At 44.3% G+C, this 21,919-nt stretch overlaps 1 protein-coding gene across 4 annotated transcripts in view; it reads right to left on the bottom strand.

Annotated features, from left to right (window-relative positions):
- Unc79 (unc-79 homolog, NALCN channel complex subunit) overlaps positions 1 to 21,919 on the bottom strand; it is a 186,145-nt gene that overhangs the window by 30,562 nt on the left and 133,664 nt on the right. For all 4 annotated transcript variants that reach the window (XM_050151361.1, XM_050151363.1, XM_050151364.1 and 1 more), the window contains 7 exons: positions 20,802 to 20,942; positions 16,842 to 16,880; positions 10,889 to 11,001; positions 10,719 to 10,804; positions 10,015 to 10,188; positions 7,261 to 7,329; positions 3,927 to 4,037 (listed from right to left, as the gene is read on the bottom strand). In XM_050151361.1, the coding sequence (XP_050007318.1) occupies positions 3,927 to 4,037; positions 7,261 to 7,329; positions 10,015 to 10,188; positions 10,719 to 10,804; positions 10,889 to 11,001; positions 16,842 to 16,880; positions 20,802 to 20,942 (733 nt within the window). The remainder of the gene's footprint in view (positions 1 to 3,926; positions 4,038 to 7,260; positions 7,330 to 10,014; positions 10,189 to 10,718; positions 10,805 to 10,888; positions 11,002 to 16,841; positions 16,881 to 20,801; positions 20,943 to 21,919) is intronic.

The raw sequence follows: 21,919 nt of genomic DNA, 5'->3' as shown, positions 1-21,919 counted from the left end.
AGTTGAGGGTCACTTAGGTTGTTTCTAGGTTCTGGCTATTATGAATAATGCTGCTATGAACATAGTTGAGCACATGTCCTTGTGGTATGATTGAGCATTCTTTGGGTATATACCCAAAAGTGGTATTGCTGGGTCTTGAGGTAGATTGATTCCTAATTTTCTGAAAAATCTCCATGTTGGTGTCTAAAGCATCTGTACCAGTTTGCACACCCAGCAGCAATGGAGGAGTGTTCCCTTTACCCCACATCCTCCCCAGGATAAGTTGTCATCAGTGTTTTTGCTCTTGTCATTCTTACAGGTATAAGATGGAATCTCAGAGTTGTTTTGATTTGCATTTCTATGATGGCTGAAGATGTTGAGAAATTTCTTACCTACCTTTTGGCCAGTTGAGATTTGTCTGTTGAGAGTTCTCTGTTTAGGTCTGTACCTCAGTTTTTTCATTGGATTATTTGTTCTTTTGATGTCAAGTTTCTTGAGTTCTTTGTATATTTTGGAGATCAGACCTCTGTCTGATGTGGGGTTGATGAAGATCTTTTCCCATTCTGTAGGCTGCAGTTTTGTCTTGTTGACCATGTCCTTTGCTTTACAGAAGCTTCTCAGTTTCAGGAGGTCCCATTTACTAATTGTTGCTCTTACTGTCTGTGCTATTGGGGTTATATTTAGGAAGTGGTCTCTTTTGTGCCAGTGTGTTCAAGTGTACTTTCCACTTTCTCTTCTATGAGGTTCAGTGTGGCTGGCTTTATGTTGAGGTCTTTGATCCATCTGGACTTGAGTTTTGTGCATGGTGATAGATATGGGTCTATCTTTTAGCCTCCATTCTTTCTTTTTTAAATAGGAAAACTTACTTTAATCTCTTTAACTTCCGTTCTTAAAAGATGTCTTAGCTGGAGAGAATTCTAGGTGAACATTTTCCCCCTTATATCACCTTAAAGACCTTTCCCACTGGGATCCATCTCCCTCTGGGGTTGCATTGTGCAGCTGTGAGATCTATTTTCAGAGTGTTTTCTCTCAGTTGCTCTTAAACTATTTTTTTTCTTGCTTGTTCCAAATCACAGCTGGTCATATAAACTAATGTGCATGTAGGTGAGTGGCTGCAGGTGGGTGGGTGCTAGTGAGTGGGCACAGGAGAGCAGGTGCAGGTGAGTGGGTGCAGATGAGCAGGCACAGGGCAGCGGGTGTAGGTGAGCAGGTGAGTGGGTGAACATAAGTGGGTGCAGGTGAGCGAGTGAAGGTGAGTGGGTGCAGGTGAGCAGGTGCGGGTGAAGGTGAGTGGTGAGGCTGGATCTAGAATATTTCTGGACACATTGTGTCCCAAATAATAAAGCTGATGATTTTCATTAATCATGGAAATGATAAAAGTCTAGTCTGCTTTTCTACAGATTTACTTAATGTGTGTTAGAACTTTTTATCTTTCATTTTTTAATCTTTGTTTGAATTTTTTAAGATTTGTTTTGCTGTTTTCCCTTGCTCCCAATTCTCCCTGTAAGCTGTCTCTAATTTGCTAGTTAACCTGTGAATTGAGTTTTTTTTTCAGTGTTAGTGGTTATTTTTCACTTTTTATCAAGCTTAAATTAAGCTGATTTTTTATCTAAAATGACTAAATCTTTTTCTAGTTTTTTAACCCTTTGCATGCTTATAGGATAGTGTATACTCTGATAGCCCCTGCCTCACAGTTTCCATATCTTAAGAGAAAGAATATCACTATTTATTGGCTCTACTAATCCAGGCCATGGTGGAGAGTGGAGTTTAGTTACTTCTGCTCATCAGGGTTTTTGCCCCAGGAATCATGCTGGGCTGGCCTGCAGGCTCACCTCTCCAGACATGCCTGAGGTTTGTTTCTGAGCTTCCTCCTGCAGAGATGCCAAAGCCGAGTGCCTGTTGTGGTGCAGCATGGGTGTCATGTGACTTCAGCTTGCATGTATCATTGTTCTTAACAAAATCTCAGTTGTTTGATTTTACCAAAAAAGACCTGGGAGGTGAAAGCCTGCTAGCTCAGAGAGGCAGAGAAGGCACCCAGCTGACCTTCCTCCTCCATTGCCATCCCTGAAGCCTCTCCTCTCCCTTCTCAAACAAGTCTCCACAAACTGAAGCTCCTGCCCTTTGATTTCCTGTGTGTCTATCCATCCTCCTGACACCCTCTTATTCTCTATAGTTTTTTTTATTAATAATCTTATGTTTACTTCCTCTCAACTGGTTGCTTCCTCTGCCTCCTGACCAACCTTGTTTATAATATTCAATAAGAGGCCCTTGGATTAAAGGTGTGCACTAGGGCTGAGCCACACCACAACTAGAAACAGGTTTCTGAAGAATAATAACACAATCTCAGGGTTCACAGTGTGATCAAATATCCTGCAACAAGATATTAAAACTTCAAAGCAATCTTTTCCATGATCAGCCTATGTTCACTAATTCTCAAGGGACATCATATTCTTTCTCTATTAGAAGGCTAAAACACATAGCATTGCTTGTCACTGCCACATTACAAACGTATTCTTCCGGAACCACCCCTTTAGCCAGCATACAGCTTTCCAAGGGTTTTAACTTCCCGAGGGGGATGACTTGGCTCCAGCTCCTGGCCTTTTCTTGTGTGGACTTCAGCACTCGGGTCACTACATTGCTAAGGCAGCAGCCCCTCCACAGACCTGCTAGCGTGCTTGCGTGTGGGCTTTCAAGTCCCTCTTCTTTTTCCCTCTGTCATTCTTAAAGTATTAACCTTACACTTAAAGTATCATAAGACATTCTAAAAGTAAGGATTATTATATTTCACCCAGAATTCTAGTCTTTTCAGTGGTGTGGATCTGTATTTTCTAGACTGTCTGACTTCCAGGGAAGGATGCCTCCAGGACTCTATACTTTCTCCTGTCTCCTTACTGGATTACATAAGGAGATGCTGTTAGATATCACTATTTTAAATAAAATGACTTCTAAAAATAAAGCATTTTACTGTATTTGGTGTTATGTTGTAGAGATACACTTTTTGAAGCGTAAAAGAAAAAGGAGGTTAAGTTACTTTTCAAAGAGAAAGTACAAGGAAAGAAAACGCTGACTTCTTGAAAGGAAGAAAATATGTGCTCCAGGCAGGCCAATAAGTACCCGAGAATGTACAAGGCCAAAGAGAAAATTATCATGGAACACTTACCATGGCAAAATGGATCAAGTTGGTAAGAAAGATGACCAGGGTGCTTTTTATAAAGAGAATGAAAGCTTTGTTGTAAAATGAGAGTTTTAGGGGGAAATAAAGGGCTCATAGAAGGAGGCAACACAAATAAAGAGCATTCTGAATGCTCAGGAGGGACCCACAGAAACAGAGGCCCCATTGAAAACAAGCTCAGGACACTGGGCCTTGGAAGGGAGCATTTGCAGTGTCCCCAGGATGGGAAGGAGCCACTTTCTCTGCTGCCTGTATTTCCTGCCGGCTCTGATAAGGTGGCCATGTCCACTGGATAGGACACACTTTTCCGTTTTCTCAGACTTGGAGGGAGAGAGGTGCTAAAGTCAACCCAGCGAGGAGCCATGCTTAAGATTCTCCTCTCCGAGGCCGAGAACCCAGATCTGGGGACATAAACATGGGGCATTGAGGAGCACTCTAGAGGCCTGCACAAGTAGCGAGCTATTTTTTCTCCTTTGGTAACAAAAAAAGACACACACTGGCAATCTGCCCACTCACGATGCTATAACAAACTTGAAAGCGTCTTTATGAGGTCACTTAGACCATTAACTTGCTCAAAATGCTTCTTGTTTTCTAAACCATGTGGCCTTCGTCTCCAAATCTGCACCTTTCAGAACCGGTTAATGCCTGATGCAAGTGTAAAGTGTCCAGCAGGCCTCGGTATAACCACTCGTCCATCTTAACCACAATAAGGCAGTGATGACATCAGATTTGATGCTGCTGCCTCCAGCTCCATGGGAACCACAGGGAGGCTTACCTTGGTGAAGGCTCGATAGCACAACCCACACAGCTCCACCAGGTAGGCCAGAGTGAAGACCGCATTCTGAATGACGAAGCTGAGTAACTTGGAAAATGGTTCCAACAAACTCTGCAATGAGATTAGAGGCAAATAAAACTGCTTATACCTTCACTTAAAAAAAAAAGTACCAGTCTTATACTTTAACCACTAGAGCTGTTTTTTTTTTTAGAAATTTGACGCAAGCTGCTGTTAATAACCACTCTGTTGGTCTAAGAAACCAACCCACGATTCAAAAAGAATGAGTTAGTCACTTTATTGCTCAGAAAAATCAAACCCCTCATTTTCCCATGTGGGACCTTTTACAAATTGTCTCTATTACAGTCCTGTTCTCCTGCCAGGCTAAGCAATCCCACCGCTGCAAGGCTGTGTTGAGATCTCCCAATCTGGTCAAGTGTCTGTGGCTCCTCACATTGGCACCCACCAGTGATGGAGGAAGGTCATTGACTAATAAAGAAACTGCCTAGGCCCATTTGATAGGCCAACCCTTAGGTGGGTGGAATAAACAGAACAGAATGCTGGGAGAAAGAAGCTGAGTCAGGGAGTCGCCATGATTCTCCCACTCCAGACAGACGCAGGTTAAGATCTTCCCTGGTAAGCCACCTTGTGGGCTACACAGATTATTAAAAATGGGTTAGATCAATATGTAAGAGCTAGCCAATAAGAGGCTGGAACTAATGGGCGAGGCAGTGTTTAAAAGAATACAGTTTCCGTGTAATTATTTCAGGTAAAGCTAGCCGGGTGGCAGGATGCAGCCCGCCGCTCTTACTACAGAGTGGTGTGGGTGGCGGGAAGCAGTAACGCTGCCCTTATTACGACACACCAATTATACTCTGAGAAGAGCTTGTGCGCAGCACCAAGTACCTAGAGCTCAAACATGGCTCCTGCTGCCCAGCTTCCCGCATGTATTCATCAGAGGGATGTTGCTGGTTTGTTTCCCATCTGAACCCTATCATCAGAGCTCAGTTTTAGTCAACCAGAAGTGCTTAGAGAGCACCCACTGAGTATCAGGCAGGGCTTGGGTGATTTTGCATTATGTATCTGTGAGTGTGTATGTCTATCCTGGAGCCCTAGGAGACAGGAAAGAACACAAGCTCCAGGCTTTGATGCTGCTCTTCTTAGCTGAAGTCTTGGATCTAGATATGGATATAAACAATTCACTCTCTTATTGATAATATAAGAAATTAAAGTGCTATTCAATCCTCTAGAACCGTCCATCTTAACAGCCACACTACAAACGCCACCTCAGTGAATGTATGCATGACATTTTCCCTTGAATGCTCTTCCTTAGAACAGATGTCCAGAAAAGGACTGGCTCAATAAGAGGATACCAACATTTTAAAATATTTACTTTTTGTGCGTTCACATGTGAGGGTGTGTTTGTGCCATAGTACACATGTGGAGGTTGGAGGACAATCTCGGGTTTCGGGTGAGGAGAGTCTCACCTTCCACCTTGTCTTAGGCAATGTTTCTTTTGCTGTTTGTCACTGTGCTGCATCTGGTTTTTATGTGGGTTCTGGGAATGAAGAGTGCTTGTGTGCCAAGTGCCTTTACCCTCTGAGCATCTCTGCAGACCCAGCGATAAACTCACTTTTAAAGAGTTACTTTATTTTTACCTTTGTGTGTGCCTGTGAGTGTGTGTATTTATGTGTGTTTGCATGTGTGTTTGTATGTTTGTGTGTATATGTGGGTGTATGTGTGTGTCTGTGTGTGAGTATATGTGTCTCTGTGTATATATATGTGTGTATGTGTCTGTATGTGTGGATGTGTTTGTATGTCAGTTTGCATTTGTATGTCTGTGTGTATCTGTGAGTGTATGTGTGGTTTCTGTGTGTTTGCATGTGTATGTGTTTGTATGTCTGTATGTGTCTGTATGTGTGTATGTGTTTGTATGTCTGTGTGTGTGTGTGTGTGTGTGTGTGTGTGTGTGTGTGTATGCCATGAGTGTTCAGGAGCCTGAGGAAACCAGAAGGGAGTGTCATATACCTGGGAGCAGGAGTTACAAGGGAGTGTGAGCTGCCTGGAACCAAACTTAGAATCTGTAAGGACAACATTATTGAGCCTTCTCTTCAGACCAGATACAAAACTTTTGGGGGTTCCTTTTGTATTTGCATAAAGATCAGTTATTGTTTGTTCTTTGTCCCCCTGAAGATGGGTGTATATTCCATTACTGGTACTCCTCTTCAGAAACCTATGTGGTTCATTTTATATAGAAAACCTTAGGGAAACTTTGAGATGGTGCCCGTAGATAGAAAGCTAGATTCCAGCCTATTTGGAAACACTCACACAGCTGTGCAGCAGCTGACAGGCAGCATCACGCAGCAGAAAAACCGAGGAACTTGTTCTCTAAGGACCTATGCTCAAGTTTCAGGCCATTCACAAGCTAGCTATGACCTTGACCAGACATGTTGCTTCTATGCCTTTATCTGTGCAGGCACAGCTGGTTCATCATTTTTTTTTTTTTTTTTTTTTTTTTTTTTTTTTTTTTTTTTTTTTTTGCAGCTGGCTAGCATGAACTGTGACTCTGAAGGTGTAAAGAGAAAGAGCTATCGGAAATGTGCACTGCTGGCGGATGAGCTAGCAATTACGCACTGCCATAATATAAGCTCCTGTATGCTGCACAGAAGGCAGCCAAGATGTGTGAGCAGGAAACAAGACATGGCTCATGGTCTTACTGGGAAGCCTGTAGGTGTTAATACTGAAAGCTTGTTCAAGGAAGTGCTTCCTGCAGATAATGGAGCTTGTAGGAGTCTTAAATGGGACCTCGAAGGATGAAATGTTAGTTCCCCACACTGACAAGGGTTTAAAGTATGTCAGGCAAAGGAAACAGCCTGGGCAAAGGGGAGGGTCTGAAACTAAATGGGATTATATGTGCAAAACACAAGGTACAATACAGAAGCATTCAACACACAGTGTCCACTGTCTTCATGAAGATAGTGATGCTGACTTCGAGATGCAGGGGGAATGGGACAAGGAGCAGAGATTAAACTGGAAAGGTGCACTGGTGAGAACGGACGGAACTGTATGCTCCATCAAGGAATTTAGAAGTCATCAAAGTCATCCTTTTAACTAAAGAACCAACACAACCCTCCTTAGAAGGCTCAGGCCAGCGGGAGGATAATCTGGATGCAGTATGTTCGATGCTGACCCAGAATGATGGTAATGGGGGGGTGTGTTCCAGATGCAGCAGCCATGTCTTCAGTACTGCTATTTTCCTCTCCCTGTCTTTCAGTTAGAAGATAATCAAATAACCAACCAGGCAAGCTTTTCTGAATCACTTTTTAAAAATACATACCCTCGTGGCATTGGTAGAAGGGATCTTCAAAAGGCAAATCATGATTCTCAGACTGGAATCCAAAGAACACTGTGAACAGATATGAGAAGGCGAGAGTCAGCTTCCTTCTCCATGTTTCCTTTGCTTCGAATATTCCCTGCATATATTTTGCAAAAAGAAGGATGTGGGATGTGGCACTGTAAGCGAAGGGCTTGCCACACAGGCACAAAGTCTCAGTTTTGCTCCCAGAACCCAAGTGAAAGAACGAGCTGAGCATGGTGGCTGGTGCTTGTAATTTCAGTGCTAGAGCGGTGAAAGCAGGGGATCCCTGGGGCTCATTGGTCAGCCAGCCTGGCCAACTCAGTGAGCTGTAGGCCAGGAAGAGAACCTGTCACCAAAACACGGTAGACTGTGCCTGAGGAGTGACACCCAATGCTGACCTCTGGCCTCCACATGCACATATACTCACAGGGATTCACACACACACACACACACACACACACACACACACACACACCCATGCACATGCAAACACAAATCTTACTGTAACTATCTCTATACTGTTTCCTATGTATATCAAAAACAATTGTTTTCAGATTTTAAATCTTTAATGAAGCAATTATGCAATGTTAAAATAATTACTAGATAAATTAATTAAATAAACATAGCTCTGAAACTATTTCCCAAAGATATAATGCCAGAATTAAATGATAGAGAAAGTTGATAAAGAACTGGATGGATGGATTGATGGGTGGGCAGATAGGTAGATGGACAAAAGGCTAGAGAGATGGACAGATAGACACAAAGGTTAAAAAGGCAGATGTTAAATGTATACCAGTCTAAAGAGGTATACTAAGGAAAAGTTATCTTGGGGGAAAAAACCTAATAGAAATCATTAGTCCAAATAACCAGTTCATCACCATTCCTCTGGAATTTGTTTATTTTAATTTTTCACAAGGCTAGAGATTAAATTTGGCCTTGTGTATAGTAAGAAGGTGTTGTACCACTGAGCTAGGCCTCCCCAGTTCTGTAGGTGGGAATTCACTGTCCCTTTGTCATGAAAAGACATTAGCCAGAACCTGGAGACAAGCAGCAAAATTTCTCTCTAACATCCATACGGAGAGAAAAAACACACTTTCAAGAGTCTAGATCAAAACAGTGTTTGAAAGCCCCTGAGTTTTCAGCGTGGGGAGGAAACTGGCAGAGCACGAATAACAAGCTGTCGTTTACTATTGTGAGCACATCACTAAAGCCACAGCAGCTCTTACAGCGGACAATGGTCCCCTTCAACAAAGGATAAACCAAGCCAGAGCGTCTCCTAGAGGATCCCTGGACCTGCAGCATGTCTGTCACCTGACCTCACACCCACAGTCACAGCCCTCTGTCACTAGCAGGGACAGTGGTGCACACTGAAGTCTGAGACCTCCTTCAGTGACACTTCCCAAAGACAAACTGCAAGATTGTCACTGGGGGATATTTCCTAAGAGATTAAAGACAAAACAGAATCAGTTTTCAGATCTGACGGAGGAGAGAACTTCGTTACACAAACCCTGGCAGTATTTCCTAAGAAGCTTCTAAAAGAATTCAGCCTGTTTAATATGCCAATGCCCTTCAGAATTGACATGACATTTACTTACTTTAAACCAGGAGCTGAAAACCAGCTGCTGATCAGGCCAAACCCTGGTGACTTAAAAACGAGGAAATGTCATCTTAGGAAAAAAAAAGTGGGAGAGGGGGAGGAGGGAGGTCCACATGCTGAGGTTGTTCCCGCGAAAGCACCACCAGCAGGAGTGGACCGCAGACTGCAGCCCTCGGCAGGAGCGGTGCATTAACACTGTCAAGGGCCTCCGCTCTCCTTATTAGCCTACCTGGCACCACTCTACTAATTAACCTTTCGGCAGGTCCCCTGCAGGCACCGCTGATTGGCACACATTAGGCCTGGCCGTTGTTTATAGCGGCAGCACTCCCTGCTGGTCAGCAATTTCACTAGCGCATGGGAGCCCATGCTCCCGAATGTGTGTGGTTCATCAGCAAAGGTTGGTCCTGAATGACACTGGGTCTAAGGGGGACAGGTTAAAATATGTGTGTGTGTGTGTGTGTGTGTGTGTGTGTGTGTGTGTGTGTGTGTGTGTGTGTGTGTATTCCCAATCCTAGTGTTGATCCAAACTCCGGAAACTGTCCCACAGACTATCACTGTGGCCTTCCTTGAACATTACTTGAACACTATCCAAAAATACCACTTTAAATAATTCTGTAAAACTAACACTTTACCTATGTCTGGACTGCTTTTAGACAAAACTATTAATTTTCTTGCCTATTTGATATCCACTCGAGGAAATAAACAGACAATCTAAAAACTGGAGTTCAGAGGAAGAATGTTACCTAGCATGCACAGGATGCTGAGTTCTAGCCCCCTTGCTGAAAACAAAAGCAAAAACAAATTAAGAAAGAAAGAGAGAGAGAGAGGAAGACAGAAAGAAAGACACATAAGAGAACAAACCATAGTCTATTGGCACTCTTTTATCCAACTGAAAACCATGTGGTCATGGGCAGCTCCATTCTCAGTGGATAAAATATCCACTCCACGCTGCTGACAACCTGTAACATTGCAGACTGAGTGGCTCTCCACTTGCCTGAATAACTCTCTCCACTCTGGCTGACAGATTTCCACAGACCTTTGGGATCTATTGGATCACTTGACCATGTGACCATGTGCTGGTCTCTGTAAGCAGATGGGCAGAAAGCAACGGAAGCTAGACATGTGGCTGAGCTCACCTTCAGAGGCAAAACACAAGGCAGCTTGGCAAAAAATGTCTGAAACTGGTTGCTGATTGTGGTCCAGAGGCTACTAGGAGACTCCATGGGCAGAGCTTCCATGAACGTGGCAATGTTTTCCAAACAGCGGATCATAGCACCCCCTGCTGGTAAATTCTTTTTGTTATTTAGACCCTAAAAACACAAAAGCATAGGCAATCAACTGCTGAAAGCAGCGGAGGAGTTCATAAAGCTATCTAGTGACGGCTTCTTTAGAAATCATACAGTCACACTATAAACATGCTGACAGCCTGCTACACAGGCTGACCGTTCCAACAGGCAGGAGGAACACAGAAGAAAAACCAGCTATGTTTAGAAAAACCTCCGGGCGAAATTGGTGATCTTTAAGTCCAAGAGGTATAATCGGACCATGAAATAAGAACATGTAAAGCTACATAACTTGGGTGTAGATGCTCAGAAGACATGAACGATGCCTACTGGGAGAATCCTCCAGAGTAAAGACTGGAGCTACTGACAATAGCAGCAGCTGCGTTCTTCCTAGCTGCCGCGGGGCATGATGAAGTCCTGGGGACTTCTCGGTGTTGCTCATAAAGACTTGGATCCAACCCCAAGGTACAGCACAGCACCATGAAGTGGTTCATGGAGGACATAGGCGTGGTATATGACACTGGCTGAGGCCTAGGATGCTCTTCACGCAAACCTACCTCCAAGAGTTGACTGAGGGCAGCAATTGAGCTCAGCTCATTGAAGTCCATGAGCGATGTGGCTAAGGTCCGTAAAAAAGTTCCATCTATAAAGCAAATAGTTAAAATTAGCAGCATTTTCGGGGACTAGCCGGGCTTGCAGTGTCTGGGTTCTCGGGGGAGTGAGTTACCTTTGATGGCACTCTGGAACAGCTGGGGGAAGATGCCATTGGGTGCCAGCTGATGGAAGATACAGCGAAGGAACTGCTTGGCCACACCTGCTGCATTGCCGGGAACCATCATGCTGCATTCAAACACAGAAGAGAGACACGACCTGTAGGCCAACGAGCATGTGCGTGCCATGACCTAGAGTTTAGGCTTTGAACGCCATGATTTTATGTAATATCTTGCCATTTCCCTCAGTGAGATGAAATAACCCATAGTCAAACCTAATAGCTTCATGGCAACTTTTTAGACAGATCCAGGAAGTGCCAAAGTGAAGCAGAATTACTCTAAATATAGCTGAGTATTCCAAAGCCAGTGACCTGAGAAGGCCACATGTCCAGAAGGGGATGTACTAAGGAAGGGTAATTGGTCAAGAGAGAGCTGCCCTGAGGGGAACACAGTAAGGGCTTCTTCACTTCTCTTGGGAGACCTTGGATGTTTGCTTCGAGTATCTGAGCTGTTACTTGTAAAGACTCACTTAGGCAGGGCCTCCCTTCACCTACCATATACTCCCAAGAAACAAAAGGGAGTCAGGAGTTTTATGTGCCACTGCCTTGTAGACAAGACACTAGAGCGGATAGTTCCTGAGGTGTTTGGGGCGGGGAGTAGTTTGCCAGAAGGAAAAAATCAAAGATCCCAACTGGATGGAAAGGAAGTTGTCCCAAAGTATCTGCTACAGCCTTGAGATGCCAAATCCACCTCGACATCTTGGTTCACAGGTTTATACCAAAAATGGCCTTTCAGGGAAACAAAACCCCGAAAAAAACCGGAACCAGGAAACCTTTTGTTGTTTCATGAGGCTCTATAGTCCTAAAGCAATTATCTAAGTAAATAAATAAAAACAAAGAGGGAACAGAAAGAGAGAACACAGACCAGGATTCCTCTGAGCACTGAACCCAAATGTATATTACAAGGATAAAACATCATGACCAAGTAGGGTTTATCCCTAAATATCAGAAAAATGTCACAATCAATGCAGTGACTGGGGAGAAGGAAGGAAGAGGACCAGAGTTCAGATCCTCTACATGGGCACAGTGCCACCTATAACTCCAGCCTCAGAAGATGGAAATGGGGGATCCCCCAAGTGAGCAAACTTTTTATCCAGACTAGTTGCACCAGCAAGCTCTGGGGGCTTGATGGAGAGACCCTGACTCAAAGTATAAAGTGGAAGAATGATCAAGGAAGATTTCTGACATTAACGCTGGGCCCCCAAAAGCCAGTGCACACACGGTTGCACACATGTACCCCCACACATATACACACATACTATACACATAAAAAAGAAGAGGAAAAACCAACATAATTCAATACATTAAAGAAAAAAAGATTTTAAAATAATTCAACATATTGGAAATAGAAGGAAACATCCTTAATTTTTTCTTAAAAAAAAAACGTGTCTGTGAAAAAGCTATGGCTGACTATAAACAAATGGGAAGTTAAGGCAAGGAATAAACTAGAATGGCCACTGCCATGTCTCTGATCGGGCTGGCAGTTCCACCTGCTATGGGAAAGTAGCAAAGAGACAAAAATAATAGCGAGGAAATAGTAAAAGTCATTGTTTGCAGGTGATACGCTGTTTGCCAAACAAAACAAAGCCCTAAGGCGTCTAGGAAGGAACTTCTAAAATGGGTGAGTGAGTTCAGCTAGGATACAACCGTAATTCAGAGAAACCAATTTACCCACCAGGAAATTTTTGAAAATTATTTTCTTCAAAGTCAAATTTACATTGAAATTGAAGATATAAAATTCTTAGGGATAAATTTACACAGCATAGCCAAAGACTTACAAGAGCACTGCTCAACATTGCTTGGGGGCTGGGTTGACGACTCGGTCAGGACAGCACTTGCCTTACAAGGCCAAGGACCTGAGCCTAAAGCCCAGAATCCTCGACACAGGGAAAGGTGCGGTAGTGTGCACATGGAATTCCAGCATTGGGGAGGTGAAAACGGGCTCCCGGGGGCTCGCAAACCAGGCAGTCTAGCCTGACTGGTGAGCTCTAGACCAATAAGAGACCTTGTCTCAAAGGAGCTTGATGGCACTTGTAAGGATAACACCTAAGGATGCTTCCAGTCTCCATCCACACATATGTGCATGCACACCTACATATATATTTCAAAAACATAGCTGAGAGAAATTTAAAATGTAATGAAATGGAGATATATACATGTTCATTAGTTGGACAATCCAGCATTTTTTCTATGAGTAATTCCCAAATTGATGTACACTTTCAGTAAACATTTTTCTAAACAAGGCGAAGCTTGGGCATGGTGTGGGCATGACGTGGGTGTGGCATGGGCTTGGTGTGGCATGGTGTGGACACGGCGTGGATGTGGTGTAGGTATGGTATAGGCATTGTGTGGGCATGGCGTGGGTGTGGCATGGGCTTGGTGTGGCATGGTGTGGGCACAGCGTGGTACTGAAACCTGACATCTCAGCATTGGGGAGACAGAGGAAGGAGAATCACCATGAGTTTGAGGCCAGCCATCAAGACACTGTCCTAAAAAGCCAAAGAAAAGGAAAGAAGGAAGGAAGGAAGGAAGGAAGGAAGGAAGGAAGGAAGGAAGGAAGGAAGGAAGGAAAAAGAGGAACTAATTTGGAAATTAAAAAGACTAGATATCTAAACAAATCTAAAGAGAAAAGACACTGAGGAAAAGGACCCTGATACCCGACACCAGGACTCACCACTGTAATCTTGACGATGCGGCATGAAATCATTGGTTCTCAACCTTGGGTTTTGACCCCTTTGAGAATCAAATATCAGTTATCCTGCATACCAGATATTTACATTGCAATTCATAACTGCAGCAAAAACACAGTCGTTCAGAAGTAGTAATGAAATAATGTTATGATTGGGAGTCACCACAGCATGAGGCCGCAGCATTAGGAAGGTTGAGAACTACTGAGCTAGACTGAGGTTCAGAATAAAGACTATAGGAACCAGGTGGGAAGCCCAGATACCAGATACCACATTGGTACCTGGAGTTTCTCACAGTGGGCTAATGAAGAAAGGAGTCTTTAAAACAAGAAGGTGCCGACATAGATAAATATTGGATGTGAATAAAAAGAATGTGCCTACTGCAACCCAACACTGTATATAAAAATTAATTTTGATGGAACACATGAAGTGCTAAATATAAATGCTAAGGTCTTGAAGTGTTTGGAGGAAAAAGAGAACACACACAAGTTGGAAGTAGATGAGGTTTCTTAGCTGACCACTAAAAATTCATAACTACATACACTTTGAAGCTTGGATAAGTTAGAGTTCCTCTAAATTAAAAACTTGTCAGCAAATTATATCATCAAGAGAACACCTGAGGAAGCTCGGCATGGGTAAAGATAGTCTTAAAACATTTATACTGAGAAGCCCTACAACTACAGAGTAGAAAGAAAGCAGCATGTGAAAAAGATGGAAAAGATGATCTAACTAGACACTTCAGGAAAGAATATACAAAACAGTTCATGAACACTTGAAAAAATGTCAACAGGAAGATGCATATTAAAACTACAAAGACAGCCACCACATAGCCACCCCATCTACTACAATTAATAATACCAACAATGTCAGAATCTGGCAAGGATGTGGGACAGCCTGAAGTCTCACTGATGGTGGGAATATAAAATAATATAGTTATCTTACATAAGAGAAATAGCATAACCCTCACTTAATATTTATTTTTACTTAGGTGCCTATGTGTGAGTATGAACACAAATGTCCAGATTCCTTCAGAGGTCAGCAAAGGGCATTGGGCCCTCCAGAACTGGAGGTACAGGCAGTTGTTAGCTGATCAACATGGGCACTGAGAAACAAAAGCAGGTCCTCTGGAAGAACAGCAGGCACTCTTAACTGCTGAGCTATCTCTCCAGCCCCTAGCATGACCATTTTATAGACCATATTTATGTAAGAGAAATTCTGATTTCTTATTTTAAAAATTCAAACATGCATGACTCATGTGACCCAACAATTCCATTTTCAAGAGAAATAAAGTATTTACAAAGAACCTTGTATAAAAATGTTCATAACGGCGAAGAAATTGCACCAAGCCAGAAATAATCCAGATCCCCTTGAATAGAAACCCAAATAAACCATGTGGCACATGGTGCATGGCCAGCTTTGACAAACAGACTAGGATACAAGCAACAGCATGAATAAACCTCAGAGCATGGCTGCCTGCAGAAGGCAGACACGAATGAGCACAGGCAACACAACTGCACGATGCAAAGCTCTACAGCAGGCAAACATTAATGTATGGCTGAAGAAAATCGTGTTTCCTCCTATGAATGGAGCACAGATGGCATGATTCCCTTTCTGGGAATCATGGTTAAGTTCTGTGTCTTGACAGGGTCTCAGGTCTGTGGGCAAAGCCCCCTGTCCAAACTCGGGGAACTTAGGGTTTATGTATTTTCTTCTGTGATTTTTACAACAGAAAAGCCACGCTGAAGTACTACATGGTGTCTGTCAACAGGAGTGTATTATACACTTGAACCCTGCTAAGACAGAGGGTTTTAAAGGTTTTAAGGCAAAGCACGCTGGCCCCTGCTTTGTACCCTGTGTATTCAGTAAAAGCTGAACTCCCCACAGTGACCTCCATGGTGTTACCTGGCCTGGGTGCCACTATCTTTTCCGTTTCATTTTCAGCCATGTTCTCTGAAGCCACATTGACCTGTTTCCAAACTCACCATCCTTGTTCCAGACTTAAAGCCCTTGTCCTTGCTGTGCCCTCTGCCTGGGATATCCTCTCCATAAGCTGCCGCGTAGACTCCTCTCCCGACCTAGGCTTTGTTTAAATAGCCCTTCCTCCAAGAGACTGTCCTTGGTCATTATGCCTACACTACCACTCCTGGCCTCCTCTATCAAGTGGAATTAAATAATCTTCCTAACACATCATTGTAAGAGATATTCAATAACACTGCCAATTTCTTACTAGTTAACTTGCTATTTTCTGCTTCTTCAACCTGAATGCGAGTTCCATGAAAACCAGGATTTGACATTTAACCACTCCCGCCAGCACCGGGTACTAACTCTGTAGATAGTCACTGAAGGGTCTACAACAGTGCAGGACAGGGAGAAGAAAGTAGGGTGCCCTGAACTCACTGGCTAGCCGTGCTAGCCAGCTGGCGAGTGCTGGGTTCAATGACCTGTCTCAAAAGATAAAGTAGAACATGTTGAGGAAGACGCTTGATATTGACCTCTGACCTCCACCCTCTCTGCATATACGTGCACACACACAAAGGAATCAACATGTAATGAGTCAAAATTATGTGAGTCTATTTTCTTCACAGAACTTAGCAGTCACTACTCATTTTCGTGAAGATTCATCCGTGCTTGCCGCCTTGGTGAGAGGGAAAACCTAACAAGGCCAGGAATTATGCCAGTTGTTCCCTTTCAACAGAGTTGAAGAGGCCTGGGGTGCAGCTTTGCAGCAGAGCATTTTCCCAGAATGCTTGAGGCTCTTGGTTGGATTCCCAATGTAACAGACAACAAAAACTAATACACACACATGCACAAAACAATAGCAACAGCCCACTTAACTGGACTGGAGAGACGGCTCATTGGTTAAGAGCCTTGGCTGCTCTTCCAGGGTGCAATACCCAGCACCCACATGGTGGCTCACAACCATCTAAAATAGGATCTGATACCCTCTTGTGGCATGCAGGTATATATGCAGAGTTCTCATACATAAAATATAAATAAATTAAATTTTAAAAAGCAAACCAATGAACTGGTACAAGTTGGGCTTAAAAGAGTGCTTGTTGACTGAAATGAGTCAATGTATAAATGCGCAAATCTGATTAGAAACTAGCAGGGCCGCAGAGGAAGAGCAGCTGTCTTCCTGGAGAGCACCCGCCCCTGGCCAGTGTCAGACCCGTGTGGACATGCACAGAGAACAAAGAGAAACGAGACCCACTTGACGTTCCTACCTTTCTGCTTGATTAGAAAAGGTCGTGCTGGATGCGAGCCTAGGAAATAAAGTAAACAGTCACACAGTATCTTAGCTTTCCATGGTGAAATGCATCAGCACTAAGCTAGGCCTTTGGTTCAGGTTTGGACGGTGAGAAGACAGCTACTGACAATTCCTTTGGTGGGCGTCAGACGTCCACTCTCCCAAACCCGACTTCTGTGTCAGTCACAGATTGCCCTGGAAAGGTATACAGGTAAGAGTTTACTGTCACCCACCCAGCCTAAAAAATGGCAGTTGTATCCCGCTGGACAGACACCAGAACCAGTCATCTAGCGACCCCTGAGTTCACTCAAATTCATTTCTCCGTCACCGACCTCTGAAACCCGACTACAAGCAAACCACACATTGCAAACCCTCTAGCACAGCAGTAGAGACAGCAGAGGTGTCTCAGCTTGGTGCTGAGGGGGAGTGGTGGAAGGGAGATCTATCTTCTGGAGACACCATCACTGACTACATTTGGAAACTGCAGTGTGGCTCCTTAGCCATGGGCATGTGTCCTCTCAGGACAGAGAATGAAGCCGATTGGTGGATTCTAAAGGACATACTATAATCTGTAAGATACTGAAGACACCAGGAGAATGCTACCAACTTTCCATTTTAGTAGGACAGTTGAAGGGACCAAGAATTTTGGAGAGAGCCGGTGGCTCCAGAAACTGCCGTTGTAATGTTGTCCTCAGCTGCCTTGGCTGCAGGCCCTTATGCTGAAGATTCCATGACAGAGAAAGAAACCTACATAAAATATGTATAAATGCACAAATCTGACTAGAAACTAGCGGGGCCACAGAGGAATAATAGCTGTCTTCCTGGATTCCTCAACTGAACAATAATCAAGGGTGTGGGAAACGTGGCCTTAAAGGATTCACCTGAAAGGGATCTGAGCAGACAGCTCTACAAGAGATAGGAAACGCTGATGGAGACATGAAAGGGCTGTGTGGAGCAGACTCCCAGGACATCCAGAGGTGGTCTGTAGAGTTGTCCCTGGTAGTGCTGATAAAGCCACAATGGCTCATCTGGCGTTCTTCACAGTGAAACTGGGCATGTGAAGAAAGCTGCAGCTACGGAACCCGCTTCCTTGGCAGCTTCCTGGTCAAGATTAGGCTACCAAGAGTCACGCCCATTTGCACTCAATGTTTTTCAGTCTCTCGCTAGTCTAACTAAAGGAGCTAGGTAGTCAAGTGTAAGGATAAAGATGTCTAAGTGTCTATACGTGGGAGGGTGTAAACGCGTGTGCTACTGTTTTCCTTCAAAGTTCCTGCTCCCACCCTAACCGTTGGTAGTATCGGGACCCGGATTATCTATGCGCAGCCTCCTCCTCTCTGTCCTCTGTGGCTCAGATCAGCTGAGCCAGGAGGGCAGCAGAGCCAAACCACGACTCCATCCGCTCTGTACCTACAGAGTGGTGAGAGTAGGAACTGAGGTGACGCCTCAGTAAAAACCTTCAGCTCCACAGGTGGAAGAGATACAGGACACAGCACTTATTCTATAATTACCAAGGCTGAGTTAAAATGATGGCTTCAATGAAGCTACCTTTCCCCATCTCTTCTAGTTCCCATATTCATTAAGTACTTTTTACAACGGCTTTGGAATTTTGGTTACACTTAACTTTATGCTGTCTCTAACTAGGTAACTCTAAAGAAACTCCAAAAATAATCAGGGAGGTCTGGGTGGGGAGATGGCTCCGTGGGTAAGAGCACTTGTGCATGCATGAGGACCTGAGTTCAAATCCCCAGCACTCAGGTAGAGAAGTTGGGAGTGTTTGTATATGCCTGTAGCCCCCATGCTAGAATGTGGAGACACTCAGAATCTGGGGGCTCACTGTCAGTCAGCCTAGCATAATCAGCTTCCGGTTCAAGGAGAGACCCTGGCTCAAGGGACTAAGGAGATGAGAAGAGTATGCCCACACACTCACACACACAATACACATACCATACACACATATACCATTCTACACTCACATACAACATACCATACACACATATACCATACTACACTCACACATACCACACACATTCCATGCCATGCCATAACATACACATGACTTGGGGCGGGGAACAAAGAACAGGATTATGTATTTTTTTGTGGAGAAGTTTTCCAAGTTTCCCTGTTTAACTTGACCTCACAATTACTATTACTTCTGCGTATGTGTGTGAGTGTACATAATGTATATGTATGTGTGCACCATACATGTAGACACAGAGGCCAGAGGAGGTTTCAGCATCCTGTTCTACTACTCTCTGTCTTCTTTCCTGGAGACAGAGTCCCTCGCTAACCCTGGAGCTTGGCTGGCCAAGACTCCCAGTGGTCCTTCTCCCTCAGTCTCCAGCAGTGCAGGGGCTACAGGCACTCACCCGTGAATGCCTGCCTTCTTATGTGATGCTGGGAACTTGAACTTTGGCATGCATCTTGTACAGCAAGTATCTTACCCACTGAGCCATCTGCACAGCCCCTGTTCTTATTATTTTTAAAGTTAAGATTAGCTATGTTAAGGCTAGTTCTCAGTAGGTGTGGTGGCACATGCCCACAATCCTAGCACTTTGGAGGCAGCATTGTTGGTTGAGGAAATACAGAAGGAAACCCTGCTAGAGGCCAACCAATGCTATATAGTGGAATATATCAAAACCAAAACAAAGCAAAGACAACAACAAAACCTCACAAGCCAAAAAGATTGTCTTTCCCTCCCTCAAACCCCGAGTGCCTGCAGATTTTGCCTCCTCTAAACAATGGGAAGCGTTTCCACTTCAGGCTTCTCGAGGTTTAACCAAGCCCTGTCTTGTATCTTGTATGGCCACCCAATGATTTCACACAAAACTGTCCCTTTAAACAACCAAGTTACAGCCAGGCATGATGGCACATATCTCTAATCCCAGTAACTCAGGAGGCTGAGACTGGAAGACCACAAGGTCAAAGCCACCTGAGGTTACACAGCAAGTTCAAAGTCAACCTGTGCTGCAGAGCAAGACCCTATCTTAAAAAAACAAAACAAAACAAAACAAACAAACAAAAGAAAACAAACAAAAAGATCCACAAATCACCTGAACACAGGTCTAGGCTTTGTTTTTTTATTTTTTGATCTTTAATTTTATTTTATGTATATGGTGTTATTCCTGCATATCCATCTGTTGACTGTGTGTGTGCAGCCCCGTCAGAGGCCAGAAAAGGCCATCAGATCCCCTGGGGCTGGTGTTAATAGACAGCTGTGTGCTGCCATGTGGGTGCTGGGAATTGAACCTGGGTTCTCTGAAATAGCAGGCAGTGCTCTTTACTGCGGAGCCATCTCTCCAGTCCCCGGAGCTAGGTCTTAACGGTGGTGGTTAACACCTAGCACTGTTGGCAGAGATCAGAACTTAGCAAGCTCATGCGGAACTTAACACAGTATCAGTGAGCTGCATTGTTATTACTGAGCTGGAATTTAGTCATGAGCACAGAACACATTCTAATGTCTATACATAAAGGGAATTCCTTTCATAATAACACTCAGACTGAAGTCCTGTTCCCAAAACATGTTCTCACGCCCTTTATCTGAAAGATCTGTGAAGATGCTGGGTGACACGCACTGATGCCCTGAACACAAAGAAGCGTCAGGTCACCACAGAACAGGTCACGAGAGAGAACAGGTGCTAACACAAAGCCTTCTAAGGATGGACCGTCCGGACACTCTCACATATTAGCTCATACAGCAGTGGGAGCAAACGTCAGAACCTTTCGCGCAGCCTCCTCTAGCTTCTCTCTGACCTTGACTCATGACTGGGTACAACTGGGAAATGACATCAAAAGATGCTCTGTCCATTTTTTTAAAAAACTAGTCTCCAATCGATCCCTTAGGCACCAGGCATCTCCAAGGTGACAGGATGTTCCGATTTTAGGATGCAGTTTTAAGGGAGGCCCCTTCCTAGCAGATAAACCAGAACCTAACATTCACCTTCCCACAGACTGCATGATATCCAGCAACAGCGGGGCCGCCAAGTCTGGGCTCAGGTGGATGAATGTGGAGAGGACCACGATGGCTAGTCCCAGCGTTTCCTCATCGTACTCTTCGAGAATGGCCCCACAGTCATGGCATCTGCAGAGGATACAGACAGAAGACATGTTAGAAAGCTAACACACAAACACAGCCATTTGCCAGAAGTCTTGGGAAAGGTGGTAACTGGGCCCACTAATGCAAGTGGAGAATCCAGTGCCCTTGTCACCATAAAGCCTGGGAAGAGCTCGGGTGGCAGAGATCATGGGCGTTCCTTTGCTTTCAGTCCACAGGCATTTGACTCTGCAGGGTCTCTGCTCCTTTAGAAAGGGTTTCGGGTAGACTAGCACCTTCCAGGACTTTAAGAAGGTGAAATTATGTTTAAGAATAGTCAGTAACTGGATTTTTGGACCAGTTTTTACTGTTTTACTTAAGTACACATGAATGAGCATGTGAGCCATCTACTTGTTTGTCTTCACCGCCAATGTTCGGTAGCTCTGACAGTCAGCTGTGCTGCTGTTTCCGCGCTGGTCTTGAGCTCCTAGAGGAAACACTGAGTGATCCCAGCACAGCCAGAGTTGTTCTCATCCAGAGTTCTTCCAGATCCTGATGCTGTGGACCAGGAACCTCTGGAAGTCACTGGCAGGCATGTGCCTGGTTTTTCTGTCCTATAACCAATGCTGGGCATCAGGACCTGGCTCTTCAATCTTCTGACATCCTGCTGTCAATACCTCTGGGTTTCTGTCAGCTGCACCTAACTTTAACCTAGTGTTCTGACTGCTACACAATGACCTTCAGGGTCCTCTATTTAAAGATCTTGGGCTTTATCAGATGCTTGAAAGCCATGATGCCACATAGGAGAAGGAAGCCGCCTCACCAAGAAAGGAGGAGGGGATTGCAGTAACTAGATTTATTTTCCTTTGTCAAAGTGAAAAAAATGTCCAGACATGGCTAGAAGCTTTCAAAAGCTGTCCAGTGTGTGGGCAGGAGACGGACATACCAGAAAGCCCGCGCCTCTTCCCCTGCTCCCTTACACCAGCTTTGTGACTCTCTGGTCCTACTAAACTAATGCGGAAGAG

Source organism: Alexandromys fortis, unplaced genomic scaffold (assembly GCF_014885135.2).
Source record: "Alexandromys fortis isolate MF-2015 unplaced genomic scaffold, M_Fortis_MF-2015_v1.1 scaffold_63, whole genome shotgun sequence".
NCBI lineage: Eukaryota > Metazoa > Chordata > Mammalia > Rodentia > Cricetidae > Alexandromys > Alexandromys fortis.
This window is presented reverse-complemented; position numbering and strand designations above follow the sequence as displayed.